We start from the raw sequence: 25,914 nt of genomic DNA on the forward strand, positions 1-25,914 counted from the left end.
ATATGACCAGGACCAGGTCAAAGCAAAGTAGTTTTCAAAAAGCTACCCAGTATGTATCTGTTTGACATAAACCCCCCTATTTTTATTTTGCAGGGTGTGAAAGAACATATTTGTGCTGTAGCCACAGTCTCCCCGGTGTTTCTGGTAAGCCAGAAAAATGTGGTTTTTTTGAAGGACCACAGTGACTGGCATAGAGCAACTATTCCCCACAGATATCAAAATATGCTCAACAAATTAGTGAATTAACTGTGCTTTTTTTTCACATGTGTCCCAAGACCATCGGTGATGAGAAATGTCAAGACCCATGCTAACGGCCAATCCCAAAAAACAATAACTGCAGCAGCATGCAGGGGCATTCATCCCACAGTGACTCAGATGGCAGGCTGCCACCTCCTGAATCACTCACACCACTTCCTGCAGCTCCTAGGTGGTCCTTGGAGGTGTCCCATGCAATATGGCTTGCTGAATTTATGACAATCCACGACTTTACAGCTTGAGCTGCATTGCTACAAACCAGTCTTTTTGTCTGGAAACACTGAAAAATTCATCATCTCAAAGGGGCACTACCGGGTCGGATTTGTCCAAAGGGTTGTTTTTGGAATGAGTACTGAAATGAACAGAATTGTATTTCCCAGGTCTATTTCGGTAAACAAATGAGTCTTTAAAAAGCAAACAGACATTCCCAGGAGTGGTTGAAACAAATCACAGAATCACAGAATGGGTTAGGTTGGAAAAGACCTCTGAGATCAGCGGGTCCATCCTGTGACATAACACCACCACGTCAACCAGAGCATGGCACAAAGTGCATTCCGTGAACACCTCCGGGCACGGAGACTCCGCCACCTCCCTGGGCAGCCCCTTCCCGAGCCCGATCCCCCCGTAAGTGAGGGAACGCGAACTCTGCGTGGCCGTGCGGACACCGAGGATGGAGCCGTCCGGAGTGCCCGGGGATCCCCAGCGCCACGCCCGGGGCTGCCCGCTATTCCAGCCGTTCCTGGAGCGAGGGCGGCACGACGGCACCGAGCAGCCCGGACCTCACACAGAAAGGGGACGGGCACAGGGGCCGCCGCTGCGGGGCTGTGGCTGTGCCCCGCGATCGCGACCTCCGCCGGCGGCAGCGCCCCGGATCCGCTCCGTTCCCGGCGCCGCTCCGCAGCTTCCTCCGCCGGTCCCGCTCCCTGCCCGGCCCCGCCGCTGCCGGCCCCGCCCGCCGGCGCTGCCCGGGCGGAGCGGCCGCGCCCCGGGCCGGGCCGGGGGCGGAGCGGGGCCGCGCCGGGCGCTATTTGGGCCATGTGATGCCGGCCCGGCCCCGCTGGGCGCGCCGGGAGCAGCGGGCGCGGGGCTCGGCCTGCCCGGGGCACGGCACGGCACGGCACGGCACGGAGCGGGGCCATGGTCCGGCGGGCAGCCCGGGCACGGTAGGAGCCGGCGGCGGGCGGGGCGGCTCCGCGGCCTCTCGGTGCCCGCCGAGCGGAGCCGGGCAGGGCCCGCGGGCGGTGCCAGCCGCGGAGCCGGGGCGAGGCCGAGCGCCGGCCGCAGCCCTGCCGGGGCTCGGTGCAGGCAGCGGGGAGCGGCCCGGGGGCACCGGTGATGGGCTCAGGGGCACTGATGGGTGGCGGGCCCGGGGCCCCGCAGCCGCGCCGGGGATGCCGCGGGAGGGGCGGCTGCCGGAGCCCGGAGCCCGGTGCGGGCTCGGAGAGCGAACACCGATAACTGGTGCGGATCCCTCGGTAGAGCAGCGGGGTTGTTCCTTCAGGGTCTGCGGTTACCGCGGGGGCTCCGGAGCACGCCTTACAAGCTCTGGTTACTGTGTCGCTTTTCTTACTACATAAGCCTTTACTACAAAAACCTTTGCGAATACAACGGGGCTTACATAATCTTCTATCTGGAGGACCTAGACTGTTGTTATAAGGTCAGTCTTGCTGTAGCCTCCTGCTGGACTATGCCGTGTTTTGTCCTTATTCCCTGGCTAAAGTGGACGGCCAGGCCATGCCTGATTCAAAAACTGTCAATTGTCTGTGCCGTGGCTCGAGATAAGGAAGTTTACAACATGATTGTAAAAATGGGAGTTGCTCCTTGGAGAGAGATCACCTCTTTCTTTTTTTTTTTTTTTTTTCCATGATAGCGATGCAGGATGGCTCAATGAACCTTTTGTCCCAGGAGTAATCTGTGTCTTTCCCACCCCTCTAACATCTGATTTCTACACCAGATGCAGCGTTGCAAAGCTCAGTAGCACAGACAGCTCAGTCTTGCTGGTGTAAGTTGGCTGCTGCATCACGAGGACCAAACTGTGCAGAGCCTCCAGGGCCTTACAGTGAGAGTGGGATGGTCAGAGTGGCTCTCCCAGCCTGCAAGGAAGGATATTTCCGTGGTGAGTTTATAAGGGAACAGCCAGGAATGCCACAGAGCCCTGCTGCTGTTTACAGAAGTGGAGGAGCATCTTCCCTGAGCTGCCCTGTCCCTCTCTGCCCTGTCACCGTGTCACCCTGCTGGCCCTGCCAGGGCTCTCAGTACTGGTGCTGATGGATGCATAAAGCAGCAATTTGCTCCTCACCCCCCTTAAAGGCAGGGGATGAGCTGCAGCAGCGTATTCCTCAGGGGATGTTGGGTTGTTGCAGTGCAGCAGCCCTTGCAGCCTCTCTCCTCTGCTCTGGAGGTTACTGAAGTGCACTATGATGTGCTTTGGGGCTTGTTTGTAAACTCCTGCTGGATGCTGCTGAGACGTGGGCTGGTGTTCCAGGAACTGGCCAGCTGCTACGTGCTGTGTTTGTGTGCAGTCACTCACTGCTGCTGGAGCTGGGGAATGGCCTCTGCTTGTTACTCTCCTGTCTCTGCATTGGTTTTTTCCCCTGGACCCTCTTTCCTTTCTCAGAAAAAGTGAAAGCAGTCTGCAAGGTCTGCTTGTCTTGTGAGGGCTAATTAAGAATTCATTAAGTTCCTGGAATTTAAAATCTGTAGCTAATGAGCCAGTGAGGATACTGTGCCAGGGTTTGGGACTGAGTGCAGACAGTGCTGACAGATAATACTCCAAGTCACAATGTGGCTTTTGAAGAATAGAAGATGTGGGTTGGAGTATGTTCTGTGGCTCTCTGAGGTTTGTGTCTTGGTCAGATTTTGTGGCTGATGCCTCTGCATACACTGGAAGTGGCATCTCATGGGCTCTGAGAGGCCAGGGCAAGTGGTGGCTGTAATTTTGGGCTTCAGTACACTTGTACTTACGGAGCCTGGAGTCACCCAGGGCTGGTGTTGACAAGAGCTGAGCATTAACTGGGGCTGGCAGGGAGCACCAGTGAGATGATTTCAGCTGGGCTGAGCTTATCTTCATGTCCTGTGGCTGGAGCCTTTTACATGCATTAACTGGCAGAGTAGCTCAGCATATCAGCAGTGGGGAACAGCTGACAGCTCTGCCTGAGCTGTGAGCTTCCCAAACCTGGTGTTGTGGCTGGCTGTGGAGCTGCTGCCCCGCTCCTCTGTGTTTCCAGGTGTGTGATGGAGCTCATCCCCACGGCTTGCCTTGCCAAGTCACGAGTCAGACACCAGTTGCTTTCAGACAAAGCTCTGTGATGCCTGCAGAGTAAAAGTGAGTAAGTGTCTGGTACCAGACTGCAGTCACTGGGTTCCTTTGCTGGTGACCTTTGCAGAATGAGCTCATGTCAAGGTGTTGACTCACTTTCAGTTACTGCACTGCTCTGGAAAACAGAGAAATCTTCCCTTGAGTTACTCCGTGTGAGTAACTGTTGTAGCTGCCTCTGTTTCCATGAATAATTGCTGAGGGAAGAGTGCAGTTGTCCTTAACAAAGATGGGATGTGGGCTAAAGGTAATGGCCAAGTGCTCTCTGCTGAGTGTGAGAAAATACAGCTAAAAAATAATAGTTTCCAAGCACATGGTGGGGAAAATGTGCCACTGTTAACTATGTTTTCCCAGGGGCTACTAAAGCATCCATTCCCTTTTAACTCTGTACTGCTCTGCCCTTAATGGTAATGCTTTGGAAACTCCTGGGATAAAGTAAATTGGTCTGTGGCATTGGTCAGAAAATTCTCTTGCAGACTGAGTGGTTTTTACAGCAAAAAGAAAAATCCTCCCTCTGGGTGTTAATTTGGTACAGGAAGTGCTTTTATCTGTAGCTCTGGGGTGGCACGAACTCCGGAGTGTTTGAGGGAAGGAGATACAAAAGAAATTTCCCAGGTAAGGTTGGTTTGGTGTGGGCTGGGTGCAGTGGGGAAGGCACTGACAGAACCCTCAGTGCAGCATGAGCCATGTCCTGCTGCCAGGGAAACTGAGGCAGCCGTGCCAGCCCTGGGGCTGCAGGCTGCCCTGGCAGAGCCCTTTGGGGCTTTAGGAAAGCCTTGGCTCTTCAGGAAAGAGGAGGGGGAAGGAGGATGTCCTGGAGCGCAGGGAGGAGCAGGTGTGAGTGCTGCTGCGCTGGCTCCTGGCTGCTGGGGACAGCTCTGTCACACTTGTCCTGCCTGGCACTCCTGAGTGTCCTGAGCTGTGCAGGGCAGCTGGGGCGAGCTGGCAGTGTGTATGTGCCCCAGGGAGCATGGTTGGAGGGATGAGGCTGCAGGCTGCTCCTCCTCCTCACCTCCTCCATGTGTGGCCCTGCTGCCACCGCTCCCTGGGCGTTCCCAGAGGATCCAGGGAGTGCTGCCTGGGGCTGGGGTGGATGCCAGTACCAGGCTGTATTTAATGGGCTCTGCCGGGTGCCTCGTCCTGGCAGCGGGGTGGAAAAGGTGGGAAATGCTTATCTGTGCACAGTGAGGGGTTGGGGTTGGCAAGGCATGGGCTTGCCAGTGGTCCATTCACGTGGAAGATGCCTTGTCATCCTCCCTTCTGGCTTTTGTGTGTTGTACTTCAGCAGCATTGCAGGTCAGATTCAGAGTCTTTTGGGTCAGCATCTTTTCCTCATTTAATACAGAAACAGCCACATGGCTTTGCTTTAGCTTTTTTCCTTAATGCTGGAGGGTCTTGTCCACTGATATTTCCTTGTCTTGTGGCTTTGTGAGTTTTTTCTGTTCTAGAACATGGGAAGACAGACTTCAAGCTGAAGCAGTGCTGCTGCTGTGTAACAGTAAAACTTCCCCCGGGAGGAGAAAGTGACACATTTCTTTGTTCTCTTACAAAGCTTTCTCTTTGAGGAGAAAGCTTTTTACTTAAACAAACAAACAAAAGGACCTCAACAACCAGCACCATCTGCCAGATACCAAAGGGAGAGCAATTGAGAGCTTTGGGGCAGAAGGTGGTGATGTCTGAATGGAGCTACCAAACATGGGCCTTTTCTTTTAGCCTGGAAGGGGAATTTGATGAAGCTCCTAAGTCAGAGCAGCTGTGTCGATGTTAGCTTCAAACTGCTTTCTTTGGAGAGCTGGTATGTTATCAAGTCAGGAATCTGTCCTGAGGAGATCCCAGATGGGGCCTTGACACCATAAATGTACAAAGGCACTCAGTTGCACAAAAACTGCAGAAACAGCTTCGTTCTGAAGAACGTGAGCCACAGATGGTAGAGTGCCAAGAAAAGCAAGCGAGGGGTAAGGCCAAGCCGTTCTCTACATGAGAAGGCTGCACTGGTCTCAGATGTTTAGAAATTCTTGGTGCAAACTTCTGCAGGCTTCTCCGTGGATAAATTCTGCTTTGAATGGCCTCTTGTAAATGAAAATCTACTTAATGCAGAGATGTGAAAAATGCCTGCATCCTTGCTATAGTGCTTGGAGGTTAGTAGCAGGCCCTGGAGTTTGCCAAGGTGTGGCTCTTGCCCTGATGCCCTAATTCATTGCTGGGTGGCACGTCAGGCCCCTGGCTCTGTGCTGCAGGGAGAGCAGCACTGCTGCTCAGTGAGAGGAGAACAAGAATGACTCTTGGAATGCTTCCACACAGCAGCCTGTGCTCCTTCCTGCTGAGAGTGGGGATGCTGGTGTGAGGGGTGGATGGGGCTGTGCTGTGCTGGCAGCAGCTCCACGTGGAGAATCTCCCTCGAGAGTCAGTCACCCCTCGAGTCTCACTGGATTGTCAGTGCTATTTCAGGGCTGAACCAGTCATGTTTACATGTGGGCAGTGAGGGAGGGTTGCTTTGTCCCCCACTAATCCCAGGGCAGTCATGCATCTGGGGCTTGAAGGTTCGAGAGGTGCCCATGTAAAGAAAGGCTCAGAGCTGTGACCGGCTGGTGAGGGGTAAGCTGAACTGGGAGGGCTCGTGTCTGTGTCCCAGTTCCTGTAAACTCCAACAGCTGCAGAGTAAACCTGCTGACCCTTGTGCTGAGAAGGGTTGTGGGCCTGTGTGGATCCAGAAAGTACCTGGCTTGATGCCTGTGGGCAGGAAATGGAGATGCTTGGACTCTCTGTTCTGGGCTTGTGTGACAGGCATGAGCTGCTGCAGGCTGTGCTGTCCCCTCTGAGCACCGGCTGCCCTGCCTGGCGTCCCCACAGCGTCACTGCCGTGTTCTGGGGCTGTGCATGGGGCACACTCCAGCTGCAACAGGCTGCAGCTGGGGCTGGGAGTGAATCAAACTATTGAATGTTGATCTGCAGTGAGCCAGGGCGCTGCTTCCCTCTCTTATTCCTCTGTTCCTCACCTCACAGCGTTCCTGGGGTGCTGTGCTTCCCTCTGGCAGGGATCAGAAGGGCAGCTGGGAGTGGTGCCAGCCTCAGAGCTGGCTCTGGGCTGATTCAGGCACATGCATCTCCCAGCCCCTGCCAGCACAGCACAGTCTGCAGGGCAGGAGGGCTGCACACATGGCCCTGATTGCACAGGATAGTGCTGCAAGGTTAGCAGTGTGGCACACTGGCCTGCCAAGGTGCAGCTGCTGGGCAGAAGTTAAAAAGGGGCAGAAGTTAAAAAGGGGCAGCTAATCTGCTGTTGTGAGCTTGGGGGATGGTCAGAACTTGGGGAGTGGAGACAGACCAACACCAAACTGGGGTTCCAGGCTGTGGGTTTGACTTGCTGAAGGTTGAGATGAGGAGAGGAAAAAGGGCAAGCTGTGTATTTTATGTTTTTTAATGTATTAGTGACTGAGCTCCATCCTGGGACTTGGATACTGTCATTTCTTGATAGCTGCCTTAGTTAATTGATCTTCAGGTGATCCACTCAAGGACCAACAAGCTGCTAAATAGTTGGATTCTTTTAAAGTGTGTCAAGGAGCAGCTTTGGAGGGAAGGGAGAGCTTTCACTCAGCTGTTTCACTGACACTTGGTGCTCCTGACCCTCTGGCTAGCAGGGTGTCGGGTGGCTGCAGATCTGGTGAGATTTGGAAGGGGCAGGTCCTGTGTGCCCACGCAGGTCCAAATCTGCACTTGTGGCATGAGTAACAATCACGTTAAATCCCAGCCTTTATCTGGGTAATCTGATAGAGCCTGGTGTGACATGGAACTGGATTTGCAGGAGGCACAGCTCTGTGTGTCAACACTTCCAGTGGGAGGGGACACCTGATGAGATTGCCTGGAAGGAGCAGTGCCCACATCTGCAGGGAGGATTGTGCAACTGCCCTGTGCCCTCTGCAGAGCGGGGCACTGCTTCCTGGGGAGCTCACCAGGTGTGCTGTGTCCCTCCAGGATGGCAGAGACCTCCAGGTGCTTGCCAGTGAGTCTCCTGCTGGACTTTGGTTGCTTTGGAAGGGAGTCTGTGCTGCTGGTGCACTTCAATGCGTGCTTGGTGTTTGTATTTCTCCTCTAAGGACCTCCTGCTGTATTTCCTGGAGAAGGCAATTCAGCTGTGACTCAGGAGGTGCTTTCCATCTTTGGCCCTTGGTGTAGGGATGTGGCTCCTGGGGCATGCTGGTGTTCCCTTCCAGGCAGAGCAGCTCAGCCCCATGGCAGCGCAGCATCCGTGGGTTAAACAGAATTCCCACTGGCTGCACACTGGGACGTGGCAGCAGCCCCTGACTGAGCTGAGCAGGTCAGGCTGTAGGCCACAGGTGTGTAAGGCTTTTGGGATGCACCTAGGAACAAGCAAAGCAGAATGGGGCATATGTCTTATCCTCTGCTGTACTGATTTCTGGGATAAATATAGCAATGCTTTTCTGTTCAAATGGAGAAGAATTGCAAGTTTTGGTAATAAATCAGAATTGAGTGGCTTTTGGAGCTTTAGGTTGAAGAGATTTCTTGATGGAGGTGGGCACTTGAGAGCAGTGTGCTGTGTATTAGGGCTGAGGACAAACCCCCTGTGTGTTTAAGATAGGAGAATGGCGTTGAAGCTTACGGTCACTCAGGTGGAGAGGAAGGTGTTACAACCAGCACTTGTTCAGAGGCATGTGCTCTTATGTTATTTGGATTAGGCTGTCTTCAAACTTGGCAAAAACTCCAACCAATCCTCAGTCTAGACTGGTTCTGAAAGAATCCTTGGCCTCATGGGAATCTCCATTTCAAGGTGCAAAGCAGCACAACAGAAGGCCCAGCAGGGATTGTATTGGCATAAAACCCTTCTCAACAGGAAAACGTTCAGTGTGCTCTCAAATCTGTTTTGGCACACTTGAGAAGACCACAGAAGGAGTCTGTGCAGAAATGGTGTCTGACCCAGGCTTGTGGTGCCAGCTGGGAGTCCTGGTGTCCAGGTGGGCAGAGCTGATGGCCCAGCAGGTGGCAGGGTGGCAGCAGGACGAGGTGGCTTTGCAGGGCCCTCCGTGGAACCCTGTTTTGCCTGGAGTCTGCCAGAAGAGGTGGGCACAGGTATCTGTGCTTAGATGGATTTCTCCAGGGTGAATAGCTCTACAGCCAGCTCTGTCCAGTCCTGGCTGGTATCTCCAAGGGATTGGTGTTACCTGGGGAGGTTCAGTTGGTGCTTCCATTGAAGGTCAGCAGTAGCAGTTGATGAGCTGAATGCAGGAGCAAAACCTCAAGGTGAGTTTAGTCTGGTGTGAGGTTTTAATGGAGCAAAAGGCTGTTGGATGTGGTGGCTTTGTTTGATGTTCCAGACGTTGGATATTCCAGACAGTTTACATCTGTCCCGTGTTTGGGAGGTTGCGGTGCACTGGGTGGTGGGTGGCAGTGGCTTTCTCATTGCTTTCAAACTGGTGTTTGCACACAGCAAATCTTGGCCAAGCCATCCAGCCTGCTCCAAAGGAGGAATCAGAACTTCAGCAGCAGCCAAGAAACAGCTGAACATACTTTGAGACTGAGCAGCCCAGAAAAGACGGAAGCCTACACACTGGAGACAGCATAGCTGCCTTATCTCTGCTGTTCTTCATCTCTAAACTTTGGAAAAGCAAGGCAGCTTCTCTTTTCTGCTTGTTCTGAGTATGTTGAGTGCATCTTGCTTAAGAACAGATCTCTTGACTGTTTCTACAAGGCTTTTTAGTCTCTATTTCTTAACTTCTATTAATCCGTCTCAGCCCTGGTTTTCTAACTGGAAACTTTCCATTGATGTCATGGGAGCTTTCCGTGGCCCACATCAAATAGCTGGGTTCACCAGGAATTAAGTGACTCTACAAATGTTTATGTTAAACACTTATTTGGAAGGCATGTTGACTTATGAGGACCTGTGGTGGCTGTGGTATGTAGGGAGGATAGGTTGGCTGTACAGCTTTTGTCTTGCCTTTGAAGCCTGGAAGTGCTGGCAGCTGTTTAGAGCCCAGATAAGGGCTCAGGAGTGTTTCCTCACTGACTGCTGCACTGGTTCTTGTCTCCTGCACTGCAGAGGTCTCTCTGTGGGTCACCTTCGTGGAAAGGATGGCCAAGTCTGGATAGTCACAGCAGAAAGCTGTTGGCACAATTACAGGTATGGAATTTTGTTGTTTGAGAGGGGAAAGCCACAGTTTAGTCTGCTGAGGAGCCCTAGGGAGGGAAGGAAGGACATGTGTGTTCTTCAGGCCCTGCTTACTCAGGCTCCTGTGGTGGTGTCAGAGCATTTGGAAGGTGGAAACAGAAGGGATAAAAACCATCTAGGCATTCCCTGTCACCACCACACAGAGCTCAGGTGCTGAGCAGTGCCTGTCTCCTTCCTCCCCTGCAGGACGTTGTGCGCACTGGAGGTGGTGAGGAAGCCACTTTAAATACCAGTTGATTTACAGAGTTCAAGCTTGTGAAGCTGTTGCTTAGGAGTGAAATTCTGAGTGTGTCCCAGTAAGACTAAGGGGCAAGTTTCACCCCTTGCCACTTGAAGCAGTATTGCAGCTACTGTGAGCAATGCTGCAGTGCATGTCTTGGTCACTTTTTTTGGCAAAAACATTTGTTCTGTGTTACCACAACTGCTATTTCCAGGAAAAAGTTGCTCTGGGATATCTGGCCACCTTACAGTGCAGATGTCCTCTGAAAGCAGCATGTGCATTCCTGCAGCCACAGTTTGTATAATGTGCTTTTATCCTCCTCATTTTGGTGCACTCTGCACTTGCAAATATGATTTGTCTGGCTGAGCTTTTACAGGGATAAAGCTTCAAGCAGGCAAGCTAGAAAGGCTTCTCAAAATTGCTGCTTTGTGAAGCCTTTTGGTGGATGATTTAGGAAGCCAGCCAAAGCTTTTGGGTCACCCTGCCTGTCTCAAAGCACCACAGCCATTTCCAGGGACCCTTTCAGGTGATGGGGAAAGCAGAACATTGCATCACGCTGAGTCTGTGCTCACTGCCAGCTCCAGTGAGATGTGCAGCGTCTCTTCCTAATTATGGGATGTCCCAGGTCAATTATAGCTAAACACAGAGTCCAACCGTGTCATTAAACTTTTTTGGCTAATGACAAGTGAGAAATCCAGCATCATCCCGGCATGCTCTGCTCTGGGGAGTTGCTGAGTGTGTTCCAGTAAAGCTGGCAGTGTGAGCTGTCTCTTGTGCAATCTGTCTGCCAGGAATATCCTCCTAGTTCAGCACTTGGGAGCTGCTGGGCCATCCCTGCTTGCTGGAGTGTGCTCCCCTTACCCAGCCTGCTTTGCTGAATGTTGACAAATGTCTGGGCACTGCTCTGGTCCATGTTTATCCAGCCCTTTCCTTGGGTTTTTGCTCCCGTAGCCAGTGTTTGAGTTCCACAGCTCCTGGCAGCTGCCTCAGGAGTGGGAGGTGAGCAGCAGCTCTTTGGGAGGCTGGCAGCAGGCTGGGTCAGGCAGAGTGCACTGGGCACAGGGATTCTCCCTGCCTGACGGTTCCAAAGGCTTTAAAGGTCACATGGAGCAGCTTTCCACACTGCCTGCTACTCAGAGCAGGCTGGGGATCCATGCTTCCCTTCTTCCCTGCCGCAGGGACGGTGCTGATGGAGCCTGTGCAGGAGCAGGCTGTGCTGGCAGGGCAGAAACGTCGCTGCTGTTTGCTGGGCTCTGCCTTAGTGCCCTGGAGCTGCTCTGCCAGGGGGGAGAGCTTCCTTCTGCTCTGGAGATCGCTGGGGAACTCTGGGGGCCTGGGGGAGGGAGAAGGAACTGGGAGCTGAAGCAGGGATGTTGTGGGCTTGAGCAAGCTGAGGTTCTGGGTGACCCTGGTATAGCAAGCTTGGATTTGTCTGGACTCCTCACCTCAACTGGCTGCTGCAATGATTGGAGAAGAGGAATTGCATCTTCTGGCTATGTTGTTGGATTTGGAAAGGGTTTTTCCACAGCTTTTGTTATGTTTAAGGGTGGTTGTTGTTCCCAGATTAAACTTGAATAGAAAACATAAGGCTGCTGCCAGCTTTCTGTCACAGACACCTTTTATCTTGCATTCATCTCTTCCAAGCAGATGCTGCTTTCATTTCTTCTGCCTTTTTTTTTTTTTTTCTTTTTTTCCCTACAAGACTAAAATTAACAGCCCTTTGATGCAGGGGAAGAAACTGTATTTCAAAGCAAAGTACCTAGTTAACTTTGATAATAAAACTGCACGTTTTATCTTGGAGGCAATTCCGTGTTCCTTGGAAACAAATCTGAGAGTTGGGAGCTCCCGAGCCCTGCTTGCTGTGGGTGAACGTGCACATCCCTCCTCACCTGGGAGCACCAGGTGGAGCTGAGCAGCTCCAGGGGAGGCTGCAGGTGGGAAAGGAGGTGCCAGGCACTGGTGTCATGCCCAGGGTGTGTGCAGGTTGTTCTCGCAGCCCCAGCCCGAGGTGTGGAGAGCTGGGGGGAGCACAGCCCTTCATACCTGCTGGAACTCACCAAGGGAGCTGGTTTTGCCTATGGGCCCTGCTGGAGGCACTGGAGAATCTGACAGGCTCTGGGGCTCTTGCTTGAAGGAACCTGTGAGGAGCCCCTGCTTTGGGTGCATTGCAGGGTGGTGACTTCTGAAAACATCCTTTTGCTAAGTGAACAGAATGGTTTCCTAAACAGTATGAAAAAAGTCACTTCCTCAGTGACTCAGCTGTCTCCTCTTGTGAAGCTTTTGTCTTCAGTGGTGACAGCCTCAGACTCCACAGACCTCAGGACAGGAAGAACCTGAATCTGCAGTTCAAAGGGTGAAAGATCCACTGGGGTCTTCACACACAAGGGTGCAACCTCAGTCCTTTTCTTCAACACCTGGGAAGCCCAGGATGGAGAGATCTGGGTAAATATTACAGAGGAATGCTGAGTTTTTCCATGTGTCAAGGTAAGGCAATAAGGCATGTGAACAGATCCATGGTGGTGTTGCTTAGAGGAATTTGCTGTGTGGTATGAAGGCACTAACAGCTGGGACAAGGAGTTGATTTCACTTGTTTAGGATTTATTTGACCTGAGGATGAACACAAAATTCAGCCTGAAACTGGCTGGTTAAGGAACTGGAGTGCCTTGGACAGGGAGGAAGATGCTTCACCCTTGTGTGAGAAGCCACTTTGGAGCAGGTTGCCCAGAGGCTGGACAGGCTCTGGTTTTGAAGGTTTACAGGAGTAAACTGGTGAGAGAGAACAGGATTGGAGTGCCAGGGAAGCAGGGATGGAGCGTAACTTCAGTTCTGCACCACGAGCCCTGGTTGTGCTGAATGTGCTGCTCTGGCCTCTGAATCAGAGCAGCATCCAGCTCCTGGTGCTGAGAGAGTCTCTTGGAGGGAGCAGAGACTCTTGCAATGGGCCAGGATTTGTTTGTTTCCAGCACATGGCCCAGATTTCAGCAGTGCTGTTTGTGCAGTGAGGAGCAGTACCAGACACTCGCACAGCTTCCCCTCTGGCAGGGATGTATTTGATGTAAATACATGTGCTGAAGCTTCAGACACAATAAACGTATTTGGGAGTAACAGGCTGAGTAATCTGGTGCTTGGCAGCTGCTCTGGTGTGGGGATTTTTGCTTTGCTGTTAGCAGTGCTTGTGACATCCTTAAATGAAAAAAGGAAGAGACAGTAACTGAACAACTTAATGCTAGAACAGCTCCAGCTACAACTGCTTTACCTGAGGAGGAGTCCTGCCGGGTCTGTGTCTCCTGACACAGATGTTCTCTTGCCTTTAGGAGCAGGGGTTGGACCCTCACACTCCACTGTGGATGCTTTCAAACCCTCTGCTGGAGAAATGCACTGCCCTGCTGTCACCTGGGAGGGGTAGAGGGGAGCTCTGGTAGGTGGCTGCTGAGAACATGGCTTTCTGTTAAAAAATGAATTCATGAACTGTTTTTGGGGGGAGCAGTGCCTTGTTATCAAAAGTTCTGTCCTGATGGGTTGGTGGTGGTGTTGGCCACAGCCATAGCCAAAAAAGTGCTTCTGATACAGGAGTGGGAACTCTGGGCAAAGATAGAAACATCAAACTTCATTCTTTCCACCCACTGCTCCCCTCATTATCAGGCAAAACTTAGGCATCCAGATAGTTAAACAGAGATGAGGGATGGGCAGTGGGCAGTGTAGGATGCAAATTAAGTGGGGAAATAACAAAAAGCAGGGTCTTGTTGTGCAAGAGGGTGGCTTATTCTGGATTATGTGGGCTTCTTTAATGCAAATGGTTCAGAACATAAACATTTACTGTTTAAAATTCATGGTGGCTTAATTGTGGAGGAAATGCCTCTCTAAATGCAGCCTATCAAATGGCTCCAGTGCTGGAGGGAAAACCATTCAGCAAGCAGGGCAGTCTGACCAGGCCTTTCAGGTGCTGCTGGGTTATAATACCGGGGGGTTGTGTTTGCAGTGTGCCAGGCAGATTTCTGCCTTAGAGAGCTGTGAGGCTTCTTCTGGAAGCAGGGCTTGTGTGCAAACTCTCACTATCACATGGAGAATCAGCTGAAGGGGGCTGGACAGGTAGAGAGGTGTAAGGAAGGTGAGCCTGTGGATGTGAACCTCTGCCTGTGACCTTTCCTTCTGCTGCTTGTGTGACTTATTCGTGGTGGCTCTTAGTCTGCAAGCAGGTTGTAGACACATCTCTTGGGTGCACCTAAGGAAGTTGGGCGTGTGAAGAGTCTGTGCCTTTTCCACCACGTCCAGCTGCTGCCTCTGCTCAGACTGAGCTTCCTGCTGTTTCCTCCAGAGGAATCTCTGGAGTGCAGCTCTGTGGCACAAAGCTGAGCTCAGCACCTCTGATCAGCACCATTGGTGTTCCCCAGCAGGGATGGCTGGGTTCACGTGGCATTGTCACCCTGGGAGCCTCAGGGGACGCTCTGCAGGTGGCCTGGCTGGCACCTGAGCAGGGACAGCCTCTGCTGTGGCACCCAGCATGGTTCAGGTGCTGCTGTACCTGGAACCCCAGTCCATCCCGTCACTCCTGTGGGTGACAGCTGCCTGTGAAGCCTTGCCCAGCCCAGAGCTCAGAGCTGCTCACTTCACCAGCTGGCTGCACACAGGTCTTCTGGAGCAGCAGGAAGCTGGAGAGCAGCAAAGGGAAGAGAACATAATTGTTGCAGACAAATGACTGCAATCTGCCCGTGAGAAGCTATTTTAAAGAGTCCTGATTTGTGCCTGGGCTTTAACATGCAGTTGACATTCATAAGTTGCCTTATGCAGAGCTGGAAGGAGCCTAATGACCTTTGAAACATCCACTAAACTTCCTCTTTGAGCAAAAGCAGCCCGGGTTCACTTGTTTCATTTAAAGAAATGCCTTTTCTCTGCAACCCAAATTGCTGTTTGTGACCTGCCTTCAATGGGAGAGAAGATCTCTGGCACAAATGTCTGGAACTCCTTCTGAGTTGCTTCCATCATTACAAATATTTTGCAAAGTGATCTCTCTCCTGTTGCTTAGAGTTATTTTCTGCCAGATTATGCAGCATTGTAGTTCACAGGAACTGGCTGGGTAGGTGGGCAGTGGAAATTTGTTTAAGTGTCTAGCAAGTGGCGTGGTTGAGGATGGGTGGTGGTTATTGCTTCACCTTTTCGTAGCCTCAGTTGTGCTGCTGTGAGTAACCTCAGAGCTCTGTTCTGGAGAACCAGACGTGGAGGGATGGCTGAGAGGGCATTGCCAAAACAGCCACAAAGCTTCAGCAGAAGTGCCTGAGCGGTGCCAGGGTGAGGAGGAGAGGAGCTTGTTGGCACAGACGGGCTGCTCCTGCCGCTCCAGGTCCTGGCAGCGTGTGCAGCGTGTGCTCCCCTCCCCTGGGGGCTCAGGGTGGGCTCGGGGGGCAGCAGGGCCCTGGGCTGGCTGGGGCTGTGTGCTGTGGTGCCCTGCCAGCCCAGGTCAGCACTGCCAGCCCCAGGGACTCGTTCTCCCTGACCCCTCTCCAGCACGGGGGGCTGTCGGGGGCTCTCGCTCTGCCGGAGCACTTTGCTCTTTGCTGGGACACGTGCCGCCTTCCCTGGCTCTTCCTTGCCCAGCTCTCTGCTCTGTGGCTGCAATTCCACTCTCTGTGGCTGCAATTCCACTCTCTGTGGCTGCAATTCCACTCTCTGTGGCTGCAATTCCACTCTCTGTGGCTGCAATTCCACTCTGTGGAGGCTGCAGAGCCCTGCCAGCACTGAACCTGCTCGGGAGGTGGGGCTCAGCAGGTTGCCCCTGTGGCAGCCTTCTCCACCGGTGAGGCTGCCCCAGCCGTGCAGGGAGGCTCGCCTGCCCAGTCTGACCCAGCTGCAGCGCTCCAGACTCGCCCTGGCCGTGCTGGTGCTGCTGCCGTTCCTGCCAGCTCTGCTGGAGCTGCCTGGGCTCTGCCAGCCCAGCTCCGGGGAGCTCAGCAGCACAGGTGAGCTGCCTTTGGGCAGGCTTTGGGCAGGGGTGGGAAGGTGCTGAGGCAGGATGCTCTGAAGTGATTGCAGCGGTGAGAGCCCTCCTGGGCCGGGTTCTGCGTTGTGGGGGCGTTTGTGGGGTTTCTGACTGTGCACATTCGTACCTGCCAGCAGGTTAGCCAGCAGAATGGGGGCTGTGGGGCTCCTTTGGCTCTTGGCTTGCAGGGTGGACATTCAGCCCAAGAAAATTAACCAAGTTTTCTTTATGATCTTCTAGTGAAATCATAGAAACCTGAGCAAAACCACAGCGGGTTTTCTTAGTCTCACTGGTGCTGTCAGGAATCCTTTGGTGCAGCTTCTAAAGCTCTTAGCAAGTCACTGACCATGTGCAGTATATATATTTCCTTTTCTTCTGCTGAGGTGTGTTCCAGGCTGGAAATCTCTAGGGCAGGGCTCTGATTCATTGTCTGCAGAGCACCCAGAGCCTGTGAGGTGTTTAAAGGTTTGGCCTCTTATCTGTACAAGTACACCTAATGAATTTATGGGAAGGAGATAAAGCCACAGTAAACTGACTTGAAGAAATAAAGTAAAAGTGGATCAGGAATCAAGGAGCTGAGGATCCTTCACGTGTTCCTGTTGTTGATGCTGCAGGCAGGTGTCCTGTAGGTGCACAGCAAGGGAGGGACAAACTCTGAGAGGGACCAGAGTTTCTGAGCAGCAGAGAGAAGCTGGACACCAGCTCTGCTCTGCCACAGGCAGTGGCTTGCTTGCAGAGCTGTGTTCTCCCTATTTAACAGCAGGACTTTGCCTTCCATTCAAATGTCTCTGCTGTCTCCTGCCCTGATCTATTTGCAGCAAGCACTTGTTTTGGAACCTGGCATTTCCTTCTGGCATGGCAAACTGACAGCTTGCTCTGAACATCTAAATGGAAGGGAGGGCTAATTCTCACTGAAAATAGCAGGGATACTTTTCCCTGAGACACCCTTAGAATTTCACTCCCTGGTTTTTAAGCCCAGAAGGTTAACAATAGAACTGAAAATAGCTTGGGAGCAGGAGTGCATCATGGGGATGAGCTGGTGTTGGTAAAGCAGAGCTGAGTTGCAGCAAGCCTGAGCTGTTGATAAGATAGATAAAAGCACTTTCAGTGTTTACATTTGTACTTAAACCTGTAGCAGCTCAAAGGTTTTGAAGCAGTTCATTCCCCAGCATATCTTCTCATTTATGGCTGGCTGTGTCTCCTGTGGAGCTGCCCAGGGCATTAATCCATTAATTTCACAGGGTAAGCCTTTCTGCCTCCCTCCTGCTGCAGGAAAGTGCCTGCATTGTCTTGTGCATGAAGAAGCTTTTCCTTTTAAGAGATGAGGGCATAATTGTGCTCCTGACTGCAGGGCAAGGTGCCACTGCAGTTGCAGACCAGGCTGGTGCCAGGAGCAGCAGAGCCAGCTGTGGGCAGGGATTATTGCCTTGGCCTAACAAGGAGCTGTATTGCACTTCAATCCTGGCATGGGCTGACTGTACCTGCCTGTTCTCACTCTGACCCGCCCCTCTGTTTCAATATTTTCCCTTTCTTCACCCCTTTCTCTTTATTCTGGCCATTGTCTTTCATCTGCTGTGAGCAGTGCCTGGGAAAAAGTCCTGCCCAGTGTAGGTGCTGAGTGGTGCCTGTGTTTGGAACCTGCTCCTGGGGCAGAGCAGGGCTCTCCTGCCCCTGGACTCTCACTGGGGTGATTCCCTTTCTGCTGCAGCAGCCTCAGAGAAATATGATGAAGCTTATGTTGGCAAAAGGCAAAAAGCCACACTGAACAAGGCATTGTTTTGCTAATGAAGAGCACAGTTGTATTCCCTTACTTCTCCTGAGTGTTTTGTACTTCACAGAGGTCTGCAGCAGTACTCCTGCAGTCTGCTTTGTTTTGGTTCTTGTTTCCTATGCTGTGTTCTCACGTGTAGTGTGCAGGAAATCTCTGCCTCTCCTCCCTCCGCCAATGTTTTGTTCCCTTATCCTAATCAAAATTCCAACAGCTGAATTTGCCTATGGACTTCCACGTGTGGCTTGCCAGTCCCTTGTTGTCAGCTTTTGTCCATGTGCCTCGGGCCTTGGAATGCCAGGGAGTTCACCTGGTGCTTCTGCCTGGCTCCATCCCAGCCTCAGCCAAGAGCACTGAACCTTTTCCAAAATCACTGCTTTGGGTCAGCATTAGTGTGCCTCTCCTGGGGAAGCTCAGCTGATGTCTGCTTTGCCTTGCTCTGGGATCCCTTGGCTGGAGATGCTGCTGTTCCTGAGGGGCTGTGATCCATGGAAACTCGTGGGCACAGCAGCTCAGCCAGGAGCTGTGGCAGGATGGGACCCTGGCATCCCCTGCTGCCCTCCCTCAGCTGGTTGTGCTTTTTTCAGCTGGTGACCAGCTGGCTTACACAGTCCAGGATTTGTTGTGGATGGTACTTATTTAACTTCCAGGATGTGGTGGTCATCTCAGCAGCTGATAACGTGGTTGGGCCTATTTAAATGGCATCTTCTGTCTCAGTGCCCAACATCTGAGGTCCCTGAATAATTGGAAATAGCTGTACTGCAGCCTGTGCATTGGGATGTGACTTTCAAAGAATCTCAGGCATTTTCTTCTCCATTCATGCTTTTTTAAAAAAATGGGTAAGGAAAGAAAAAATAGTCTTGTCTCTTGTTACTTAGGAATTGGGATTTTGCTCACTGTTGCAATGGCATACCTTGGCAGGAGAAACCTGTGGCAAGCTGCTGAATTCACCCCTAACCCAGAGCACAATGAGCCTTCCCTGTTCACCTTCGGGCTGAAGCCTTGCTGATGTCCAGTAATCTTATTTTTAAACCAGATCTGATTCACGCTCTGTTTTCTATGCCAGATGAGGTCCTTGGTTGTGAGTAAGTGTTGTGACTGTAGCTGGCAGGAGTGCTGCATGATTGCCTCACTTCAGGAAATGTTAAAATAACACTTTTTTTTCTTAGAAAGCTCGTTTGCACCCCTCCCACTTCTAATTCTCCTAATAGCTGCCCCCAGTTTGGCAGCTGTGTGACAGAGGGCTGTTTGTGTTGCTGAGTGAGAGCAGAGACACTTGAGTGGATGCAGTGCTGGAGGAGAGGTGCACACAGTGAGCAAGGATCTCTGGCCAAGCTGGCCAGAAACCTCTCAGAGGTTTCTCTGCAATCTGGAAGGAAAACTGCTCCACTGTGGGAAGGATCTTGCTCCTCCCCCTGGACTCTGCAGCTGAAACTGGGGATTTTTTTCCCTCTTGGAGAAGAGAAGCTGTTCCTTTGAGACGAGCCAGGCAAAGGTTTATCTGCCTTTGGCTGCAGGGGTTTGGAGGGGCCAGGAGCTGCTGGGATGAGTGTCCCCCAGCAGCTTTGCTCTGCTGCCCTGGACTTGCAGCCAGGCCCCCGAGGTACTCAGCGCAGCTTTAGCTGCAGAGAAGTGTCTCCCCAGCCCTGCACCCATGGCAGGCTGATGTGTGCGCCCTTCCTGGCTGGGGGAGAGGGAGCACGCGTTGTTGGGATAACGGATGAATGCTGTGCTCTGTGAGCGTGGCACACAGGGCTGAGTGTGCTAATGTTTAACTTGTCTCTTGTTTTTCTTTCCATCCGTTAGGCAATCCTGAGTGGTGCACATCTGGACAAAGCCTCCTGGCAGCCTTTTCTGCGGGGCTGGATGACAGCAGGAGCTGCCAGGTGAATCGATGAGCCTGTGAGGAGGCCAGGCCAGGCACGATGGGTCAGAAGGTCACGGGGGGCATAAAGACAGTGGACATGAGGGACCCTGTGTACCGGCCGCTGAAGCAGGAGCTCCAGGGGCTGGACTACAGCAAGCCCACGCGGCTGGACCTGCTGCTGGACATGCCCCCGGTGTCCTACGAGGTGCAGCTGCTGCACTCGTGGAACAACGACGACCGCTCGCTGAACGTGTTCGTCAAGGAGGACGACAAGCTGATGTTCCACCGGCACCCGGTGGCGCAGAGCACGGACGCCATCCGCGGCAAGGTGGGCTACACGCGGGGGCTGCACGTCTGGCAGATCACCTGGGCCATGCGCCAGCGCGGCACCCACGCCGTGGTGGGGGTGGCCACGGCCGAGGCGCCCCTGCACTCCGTGGGCTACACCACCCTCGTGGGCAACAACCACGAGTCCTGGGGCTGGGACCTGGGGCGCAACAGACTCTACCACGACGGCAAGAACCAGCCCAGCAAAACCTACCCCGCCTTCCTGGAGCCCGACGAGACCTTCATCGTGCCCGACTCCTTCCTGGTGGTGCTGGACATGGACGACGGCACCCTGAGCTTCATCGTGGACGGGCAGTACATGGGGGTGGCCTTCCGAGGGCTCAAGGGCAAAAAGCTCTACCCGGTGGTGAGCGCCGTGTGGGGCCACTGCGAGATCCGCATGTGCTACTTGAACGGACTGGACCGTGAGTATGAGCCCTGTTCCGGCCCTCAGCACTGCCCTGCCGTCCTCGGGGGCTGTCCTCCTCCTGCAGGGGTGAGGGTTCCCGTCAGCACAGCGCTGCTGGGCGCAGCTCCGAGCCCTCCACGCACAGTGCCCGCAGTCTGGCTGGCTGCACACCCGTGCTGTCACCGAGGCACTCTGCAGGGAGCGGGCAGGGCTGGGGACGTGGTTTGGTGGGAGGAGGTGATGCCAGTTGTCCAGCTAGAGATGGGAACCCTTGCATTGCTACCAGAAGAGCAGCAGGGATGTTCTTCCGACAGTTGCATTACTGGCCCTGGAATCCTGGTGTCTCTTTACAGAAAACAGTCTCTGAGACAATCCCTTTCCTTCAAGGGGATGTTTAAAATCCCTTGCAGGCGAGAACAGGGACAGATCTTCCCCTCTAAGAAAGTTGGAATGTTTTCCATCTTTCGGAAGAGTGGCTCACTCCCCTGCCTCTCTCAGAGCAGGGTGTGCTCGTTTCTAGCAGGGGGCTGGATGCTGTCCTCAGCCCAGCTCACATGCCAGCCCTTTTACTAACAGGCACATCAATCTCTAGCTAAGCTTAGTAATAAATTTGGCTGTCCAAATGTGCTAAAGTCTGTTATCTCTCATAGTCAGAAGTTCCCATGGGGCCAGACTGTGACTCAGTCTTCTTGGTAGGGTGGAGGAGAGAGGTGAAGGAAGTGGATTAAAATCTGGATTTATGTCGCCAGTGAAATAAATTTGGCAGTATTGGTATGAAGAGTAGTTTCCCCTGCATTCCAAAGCAGTGTCTGCTCAGGGGCTCTTCTGTTTGTGCTGGAGGTGTCCAGCACTGGTAAACCCTGAGTGCCACAGAGCTGCCACCAGGCACCAGAAAACTGAGCTGTCAGAGTGACCAGGAGAGCCTTGCAAAGGGGCAGGAGCAAAATCTGCAAGTGCTTTGGGAAATACACTTCAACTCTGCGAGACCAAACAGAGAGCTCTGGGCAGGGCATTTTCTGTCCCAAAGAGAGCTCAGCTCTTTCTGCCACAGCAGCTCCAAGGGTGTCAGCAGCTCCAGGAACCAGGTTCTGCTGGATGGCCCAAGCAAACCCTGCAGCTCCTCTCCAAGGCAGGGAGTGTGTGGAGCTGCTGGAGCAGGGGAAGGGCCACCTCCAGGCTGGAGCTGTCTGTGAGCTCCGAGCCGAGGAGTGAATCGTGGGCAGCAGGCCAGCAGGGACGGGATGCTGGTCTGGCACACAGAGAAAGAAGGTGTCTGGCTCTGAGCTCTTGGGAGCAGTCAATGCAGCACTGTCCAGGGATTGTGGTGCTTGTGAATGGAAGGAGGTCAGGTCTGTGTGTGGGTGCTTTCTCTGCTGCTCTGCTGTCACACTGGGATGGCAGTGCAGACCTGGTGAGGACAAACCTGAGCCTCTGTGGAAGAGCCTCTCCTTTAGGGCACTGAACCGAAATGTGATGATTGTTCTGTGAGTATCTAAAGGCCCTGGGGCTCAGGCCCCGTGTCCTGCTGGCTGGGCAGTGCCTCTGTCCCAGCTGTCCCTGTGCAGGGCAGGCAGAACTGGGGCAGGCTCTGAATGCAGCCTCTGAGTCTGTGCCCCAGTGCTTTCAGAGTGAGCTGCCCTGGGCAGTGCCAGGGGAGTGCTGCCAGTCCTGGGGCTCTGTGGAGTGTCCCAGCCAGGGCAGGGAGGAGCAGTGTGCTGCAGGAGCCTGTCCCTGTGGAGGGGCACACAGGGCAGGCCTGGGTGCAGCCTGGTGGCACAGAACGGGTGACACAGGACAGCAGTGGGGAGTGCTGGGCTTGCCAAGTCAGGTTCACGTGCTGTGTGGAGCTGGAGGCATCTACCAAAGCTACTGGAAGCTGCACTTCCGAGCCAAGCTCACCTGTGGGTGCTTTCAGTGTCTGTGAGCAAAGGAAGCTCCCTGGTGGTGCAGCAGAGCCCTGGGGCCATGGAAGGATGGCCAGTTATCTGCTCTGGGATGTGTCAGCCCTGGCTGGGGGCAGGAGAAGCCCCTCAGGCCTGAGCAGTGTCAAGGTGAGCTCTGACAGGCTCAGCAGTGAGGAGCTAATGTGAATCTTCCTCCTGTGCAGCTGGGATGTTTTAGTCTGGCTTTGACCTCAGTCCCCTCTGTGCTGTGAGTGACTCCTCAGCAGCCCAGGGCCCCGTGTGCCATTCCTGAAAAACTTGTATTATCTCGTTCAGGGGTTTAAGTACAGGATGCAGAAAAAGATAGCCAAAGGCTTGTATCCTTCCTGGGTCTGTGACACAGGAGGGACTGCTCTGCTGGAAAGTGCCGGGGTGCAAGCAGGAACATGAAGCTTTGACAGATGGCTTTGTTTTCCTTGGGAGCTCTGCAGTGTAGATGGAGGGGCTGACAGCTGTTCCCCTGCTGTGTGAGATAAATCACTCTGCTCTCAGGGTACCTGGACCCCCTGAGGCTCTGGCTGCTGTAGCCTTTTCCTTCAGTCACTCTCACAAAAGTTTCTGGGCACTGCAGTAAGAGGCATGAAGTTGTGTTCTGGCTGGCATGACTGGAATTGCAGAGGAGGAACTTCCAGCTGCTGTTCCATTCACACACTGTGGCTGGAGCCTGCAGGCACCTCGTGCCCTGCTGGAGCTGTGGATGGCTGGGGTGCTGCCCACCTGCCAGGGTGCAGGGCTCCTGCTCAGAGCTCTTGGGGGTTTAGAAGCAGCAGGGTGAGTGTGCACCTTGTGCCAGGTGTGCATTGCTCCTGCTCAGAGCTCTTTGGGGGTTTAGAAGCAGCAGGGTGAGTGTGCACCTTGTGCCAGGGGTGCAGTGCTCCTGCTCAGAGCTCTTTGGGGGTTTAGAAGCAGCAGGGTGAGGGGGTGAGGCTGCTCCTCCTGGGCTGGGCTGGTAATGTCTCGGCTCTCTCTTCCCAGCTGAACCCCTGCCTCTGATGGACTTGTGCCGGCGAGCCGTGAGGCTTGCCCTGGGCAAGGACAGACTGGCTGAGATCCCCACCCTGCCCCTGCCAGCCTCCCTCAAGAGTTACCTGCTCTACCAATGACCCCCGTGCTCCAGGACAGAGGTGGAAGCGAGGCGTGGATGGAGCTGCCCCGGGCTCTGCCCTGCTGGAGCTGCCTGGCCGGAGGATGGATCCCTGCAGCCCCGTGTGCCTCCCTGGCAGCCCTGGCTCCACAGCTGAGTGCTTTGCTCCTTGGGAGTCCCTTCCCAGCACACTGACTAAGGGAACCTTTACAGAGGCTCTGTGCTCCCCTCTGCTCCTGGGAACAGGCCGTGCTGCCTCTCTGGGCTCCAGGGGGAATGGTTCTTCTGTGCCAGCCAAAGGGAAGGATGGTGATGAAAGAATAATGATAAAAGAAAGAATTAAAGCATAATTTGAGTGAAGAGGAATAGAAATGTTAAGACCACGTCCTGAGAATGGAAAGGCTCAGGATGGCCAGCAGAGTTGGAAAGAGTCTGGAGTACCATAAAGAATAATTGATGAGTTTTTAAAAGCCAAAAAATAAAAAGTACAACCGCAAGCCCTGAAACACTGAAACCAAGAGCCCTTCCTCCACCAGGACCCTTCTTCACTTGGAGAAGGTGGTTATGTTGCTGATGTCTGTATCTGTGCTGGGGCTTCTCACCTTGCTCTGTTGCTGTTTCACAGGTGGTGACTCCTGCGTTCTTGTTTAGCACAGTGCTCCTCCTGCTCCCTGCTCTGCCCTGCCTCCTCCCCGTGGGTTTCACAGTCGATTTTGCAGTCAGGCTGTGTCCCCACACACCTCCTTCCTCACTGAGAGCTGCAGCTTTGCTCTGGGGTCCCTGGCAGGTGAGGGACAGGGAAGGACAGGCCTGTGCACTGGGGTGGGACCGTGTGTGTGAGCTGCCACACAGCTGCCACACAGCTGCAGCTGCTGTCCCCTGAGCTCTGCCCCGTGCTCAGGCTTCAGACAAACCTCCACCTTCTCTAATGGCACTGCCAGGGAATTCTCTTCTTGATAAGCTGCTTAAATTCATCCAAGCCAGGCTCAGTTCTGTCCCAGACCACTCTAATCCCCGCTTAACTCTGCAGCAGGAGGGGCTCTCTGCCCTCTGGGGGAAGGCTGCCCCAGAGGAGGGATGCAGGGGCTGCACAAGTGCCATCAGCAGGTGAGCAGCAATCCCAGGGGCTCAGACAGGCCAGGGATGATCTTCAGGCACAGCAGGAGGAAACTGAACCTCTCCAGAGCTGGGGAGCAGGAGACCTGCAATAAACAGGACAAGCAATTCAGGCAAAATCAGCACATCCCAAATAGATCCTCAGTAGCCAAGTAAAGAGGGATGCTCCTTTATTAGCAGGAGCTGCTCTCTTGACCTCTCCACAGGTTACTATGCTGCCTTTCTGGGGTTATTTTGCACATTTCTTTGTGTTTTGTTCTTGAAAAATGTTTGTGTGATTGTTTTGGTTTTGCTTTTGAGTTATCCCTTCAGTTTTGTGTAGGTACAAATGAGTTTAGTTGTTGAAAATGTTAATATATATATGTGGGGTGTATGTATAAGAACATGTTTTAAACAGCTGCTGTAGGGTACCTTTTTGAAAATAAACTACTTGCATAGTATATTTTTTAAAGCACAAAGTTGGTGCCAAGACTGGGGTGGGGTGTGATGTGCCCCTTTTTTATTCTAATATTATATGAGGTTTTTTTTCAAGGTAGGGTTTGTACTAGTTTCTGTTGCAGGGTGGGACACAAAATTCCGTGTGTGTGGAGCCCTGCTTGGTTGCCTTCAACTTGAACCAGTGTCTTCCAGAACTCCAGGGAAGTAGCTGTGTTCTCCCTACTTCTGATGCTCTTTGTGCTCCCTCATTTCCATCTCTCCTCACTTCACCAGGACATGACTCTGTACAGTTTAAAATCCTTTCTATTTTATGACTGTAGATAGCACTCAGTAACCTAATAAACTTTATGAAATATTACTTGGTGGTGGGTTTTATTTGCACGATCTGATTTGTTTCTGAGCTTATTCCCAAGGAGCCTGCCCAAACAGGCAGAGCAGGGGCTGCCTCTGCTCACCTCTGCTTGGAAGGATAACAGGTTACCTCCCGAAGGTGTGTGCAGCTGGGGCACAGGGCCAGGTGTGTGCAGTGTGTCCATCTCAGTGCTCAGAGATGGAGCTGGCTGGGCCCTGGGATGGGGCAGCCCTGGCTTCCTGCTGGGCCCTGGTTTGCAGCTGGTTTTACAGCTGGTTTTGCAGCTCTCCCCAGCCTGTGCAGGGCAGACGGGCTCAGCCTCTCCAGCTGTGGTGATGCTTTGTCCGTGGGGATGAAGGCTCCAAGTCCTCCTCCTGCCCACACACTTCTCTGTCCTCCCTGCAGCCACCAAGTCGTGTCAGGAAGCCAAATTTTGTCATGAGTTCACACACACTGTGCAGCATGTGAGGTTCAGGCGCAGCCTGAACTAATGCCTAATTAATTAATTACCTGCCTGATGGGGTGCTGGGGAGGGAGGGCCCCAAAAAAGGCAAGTGCTTTCTTGCCTCTTGACTCCAGTCAGGACAAGATTTATTTTTTTAAATTTTGGGTGTCTCTTACATGTGAAAAGCACATGATTAGGACGAGGGTTTGTAGCTCCTGA

At 53.2% G+C, this 25,914-nt stretch overlaps 1 protein-coding gene across 2 annotated transcripts; it reads left to right on the plus strand.

Annotated features, from left to right (window-relative positions):
* Window positions 1-1,297: 1,297 nt before the first annotated feature.
* Window positions 1,298-25,246, plus strand: SPSB1 (splA/ryanodine receptor domain and SOCS box containing 1). 2 transcript variants are annotated; one of them, XM_084220026.1, is made up of 3 exons: window positions 1,298-1,418; window positions 19,521-20,333; window positions 23,236-25,246. In XM_084220026.1, exons 2-3 carry the CDS (start codon window positions 19,640-19,642, stop codon window positions 23,361-23,363), a joined length of 822 nt encoding a protein of 273 aa, XP_084076152.1. In that variant the 5' UTR covers window positions 1,298-1,418; window positions 19,521-19,639; the 3' UTR covers window positions 23,364-25,246. The 2 variants fall into 2 exon arrangements, with proteins under 2 accessions (XP_084076152.1, XP_084076153.1); XM_084220027.1 differs by lacking the exon at window positions 1,298-1,418 and adding an exon at window positions 19,228-19,317.
* The last annotated feature ends 668 nt before the right edge of the window (window positions 25,247-25,914 follow it).

Source organism: Fringilla coelebs (genome assembly GCF_963513975.1).
Source record: "Fringilla coelebs genome assembly, chromosome: 22".
Classification (NCBI taxonomy): domain Eukaryota; kingdom Metazoa; phylum Chordata; class Aves; order Passeriformes; family Fringillidae; genus Fringilla; species Fringilla coelebs.

What these genes read in the sequence shown, in the direction of transcription:
- SPSB1 (XM_084220026.1), top strand. Translation starts at nt 19,640, where the DNA reads ATGGGTCAGAAGGTCACGGGGGGCATAAAGACAGTGGACATGAGGGAC. An exon ending in CTACTTGAACGGACTGGACC is followed by an intron (nt 20,334 to 23,235) that starts GTGAGTATGAGC and finishes CTCTCTTCCCAG; the next exon opens with CTGAACCCCTGCCTCTGATG.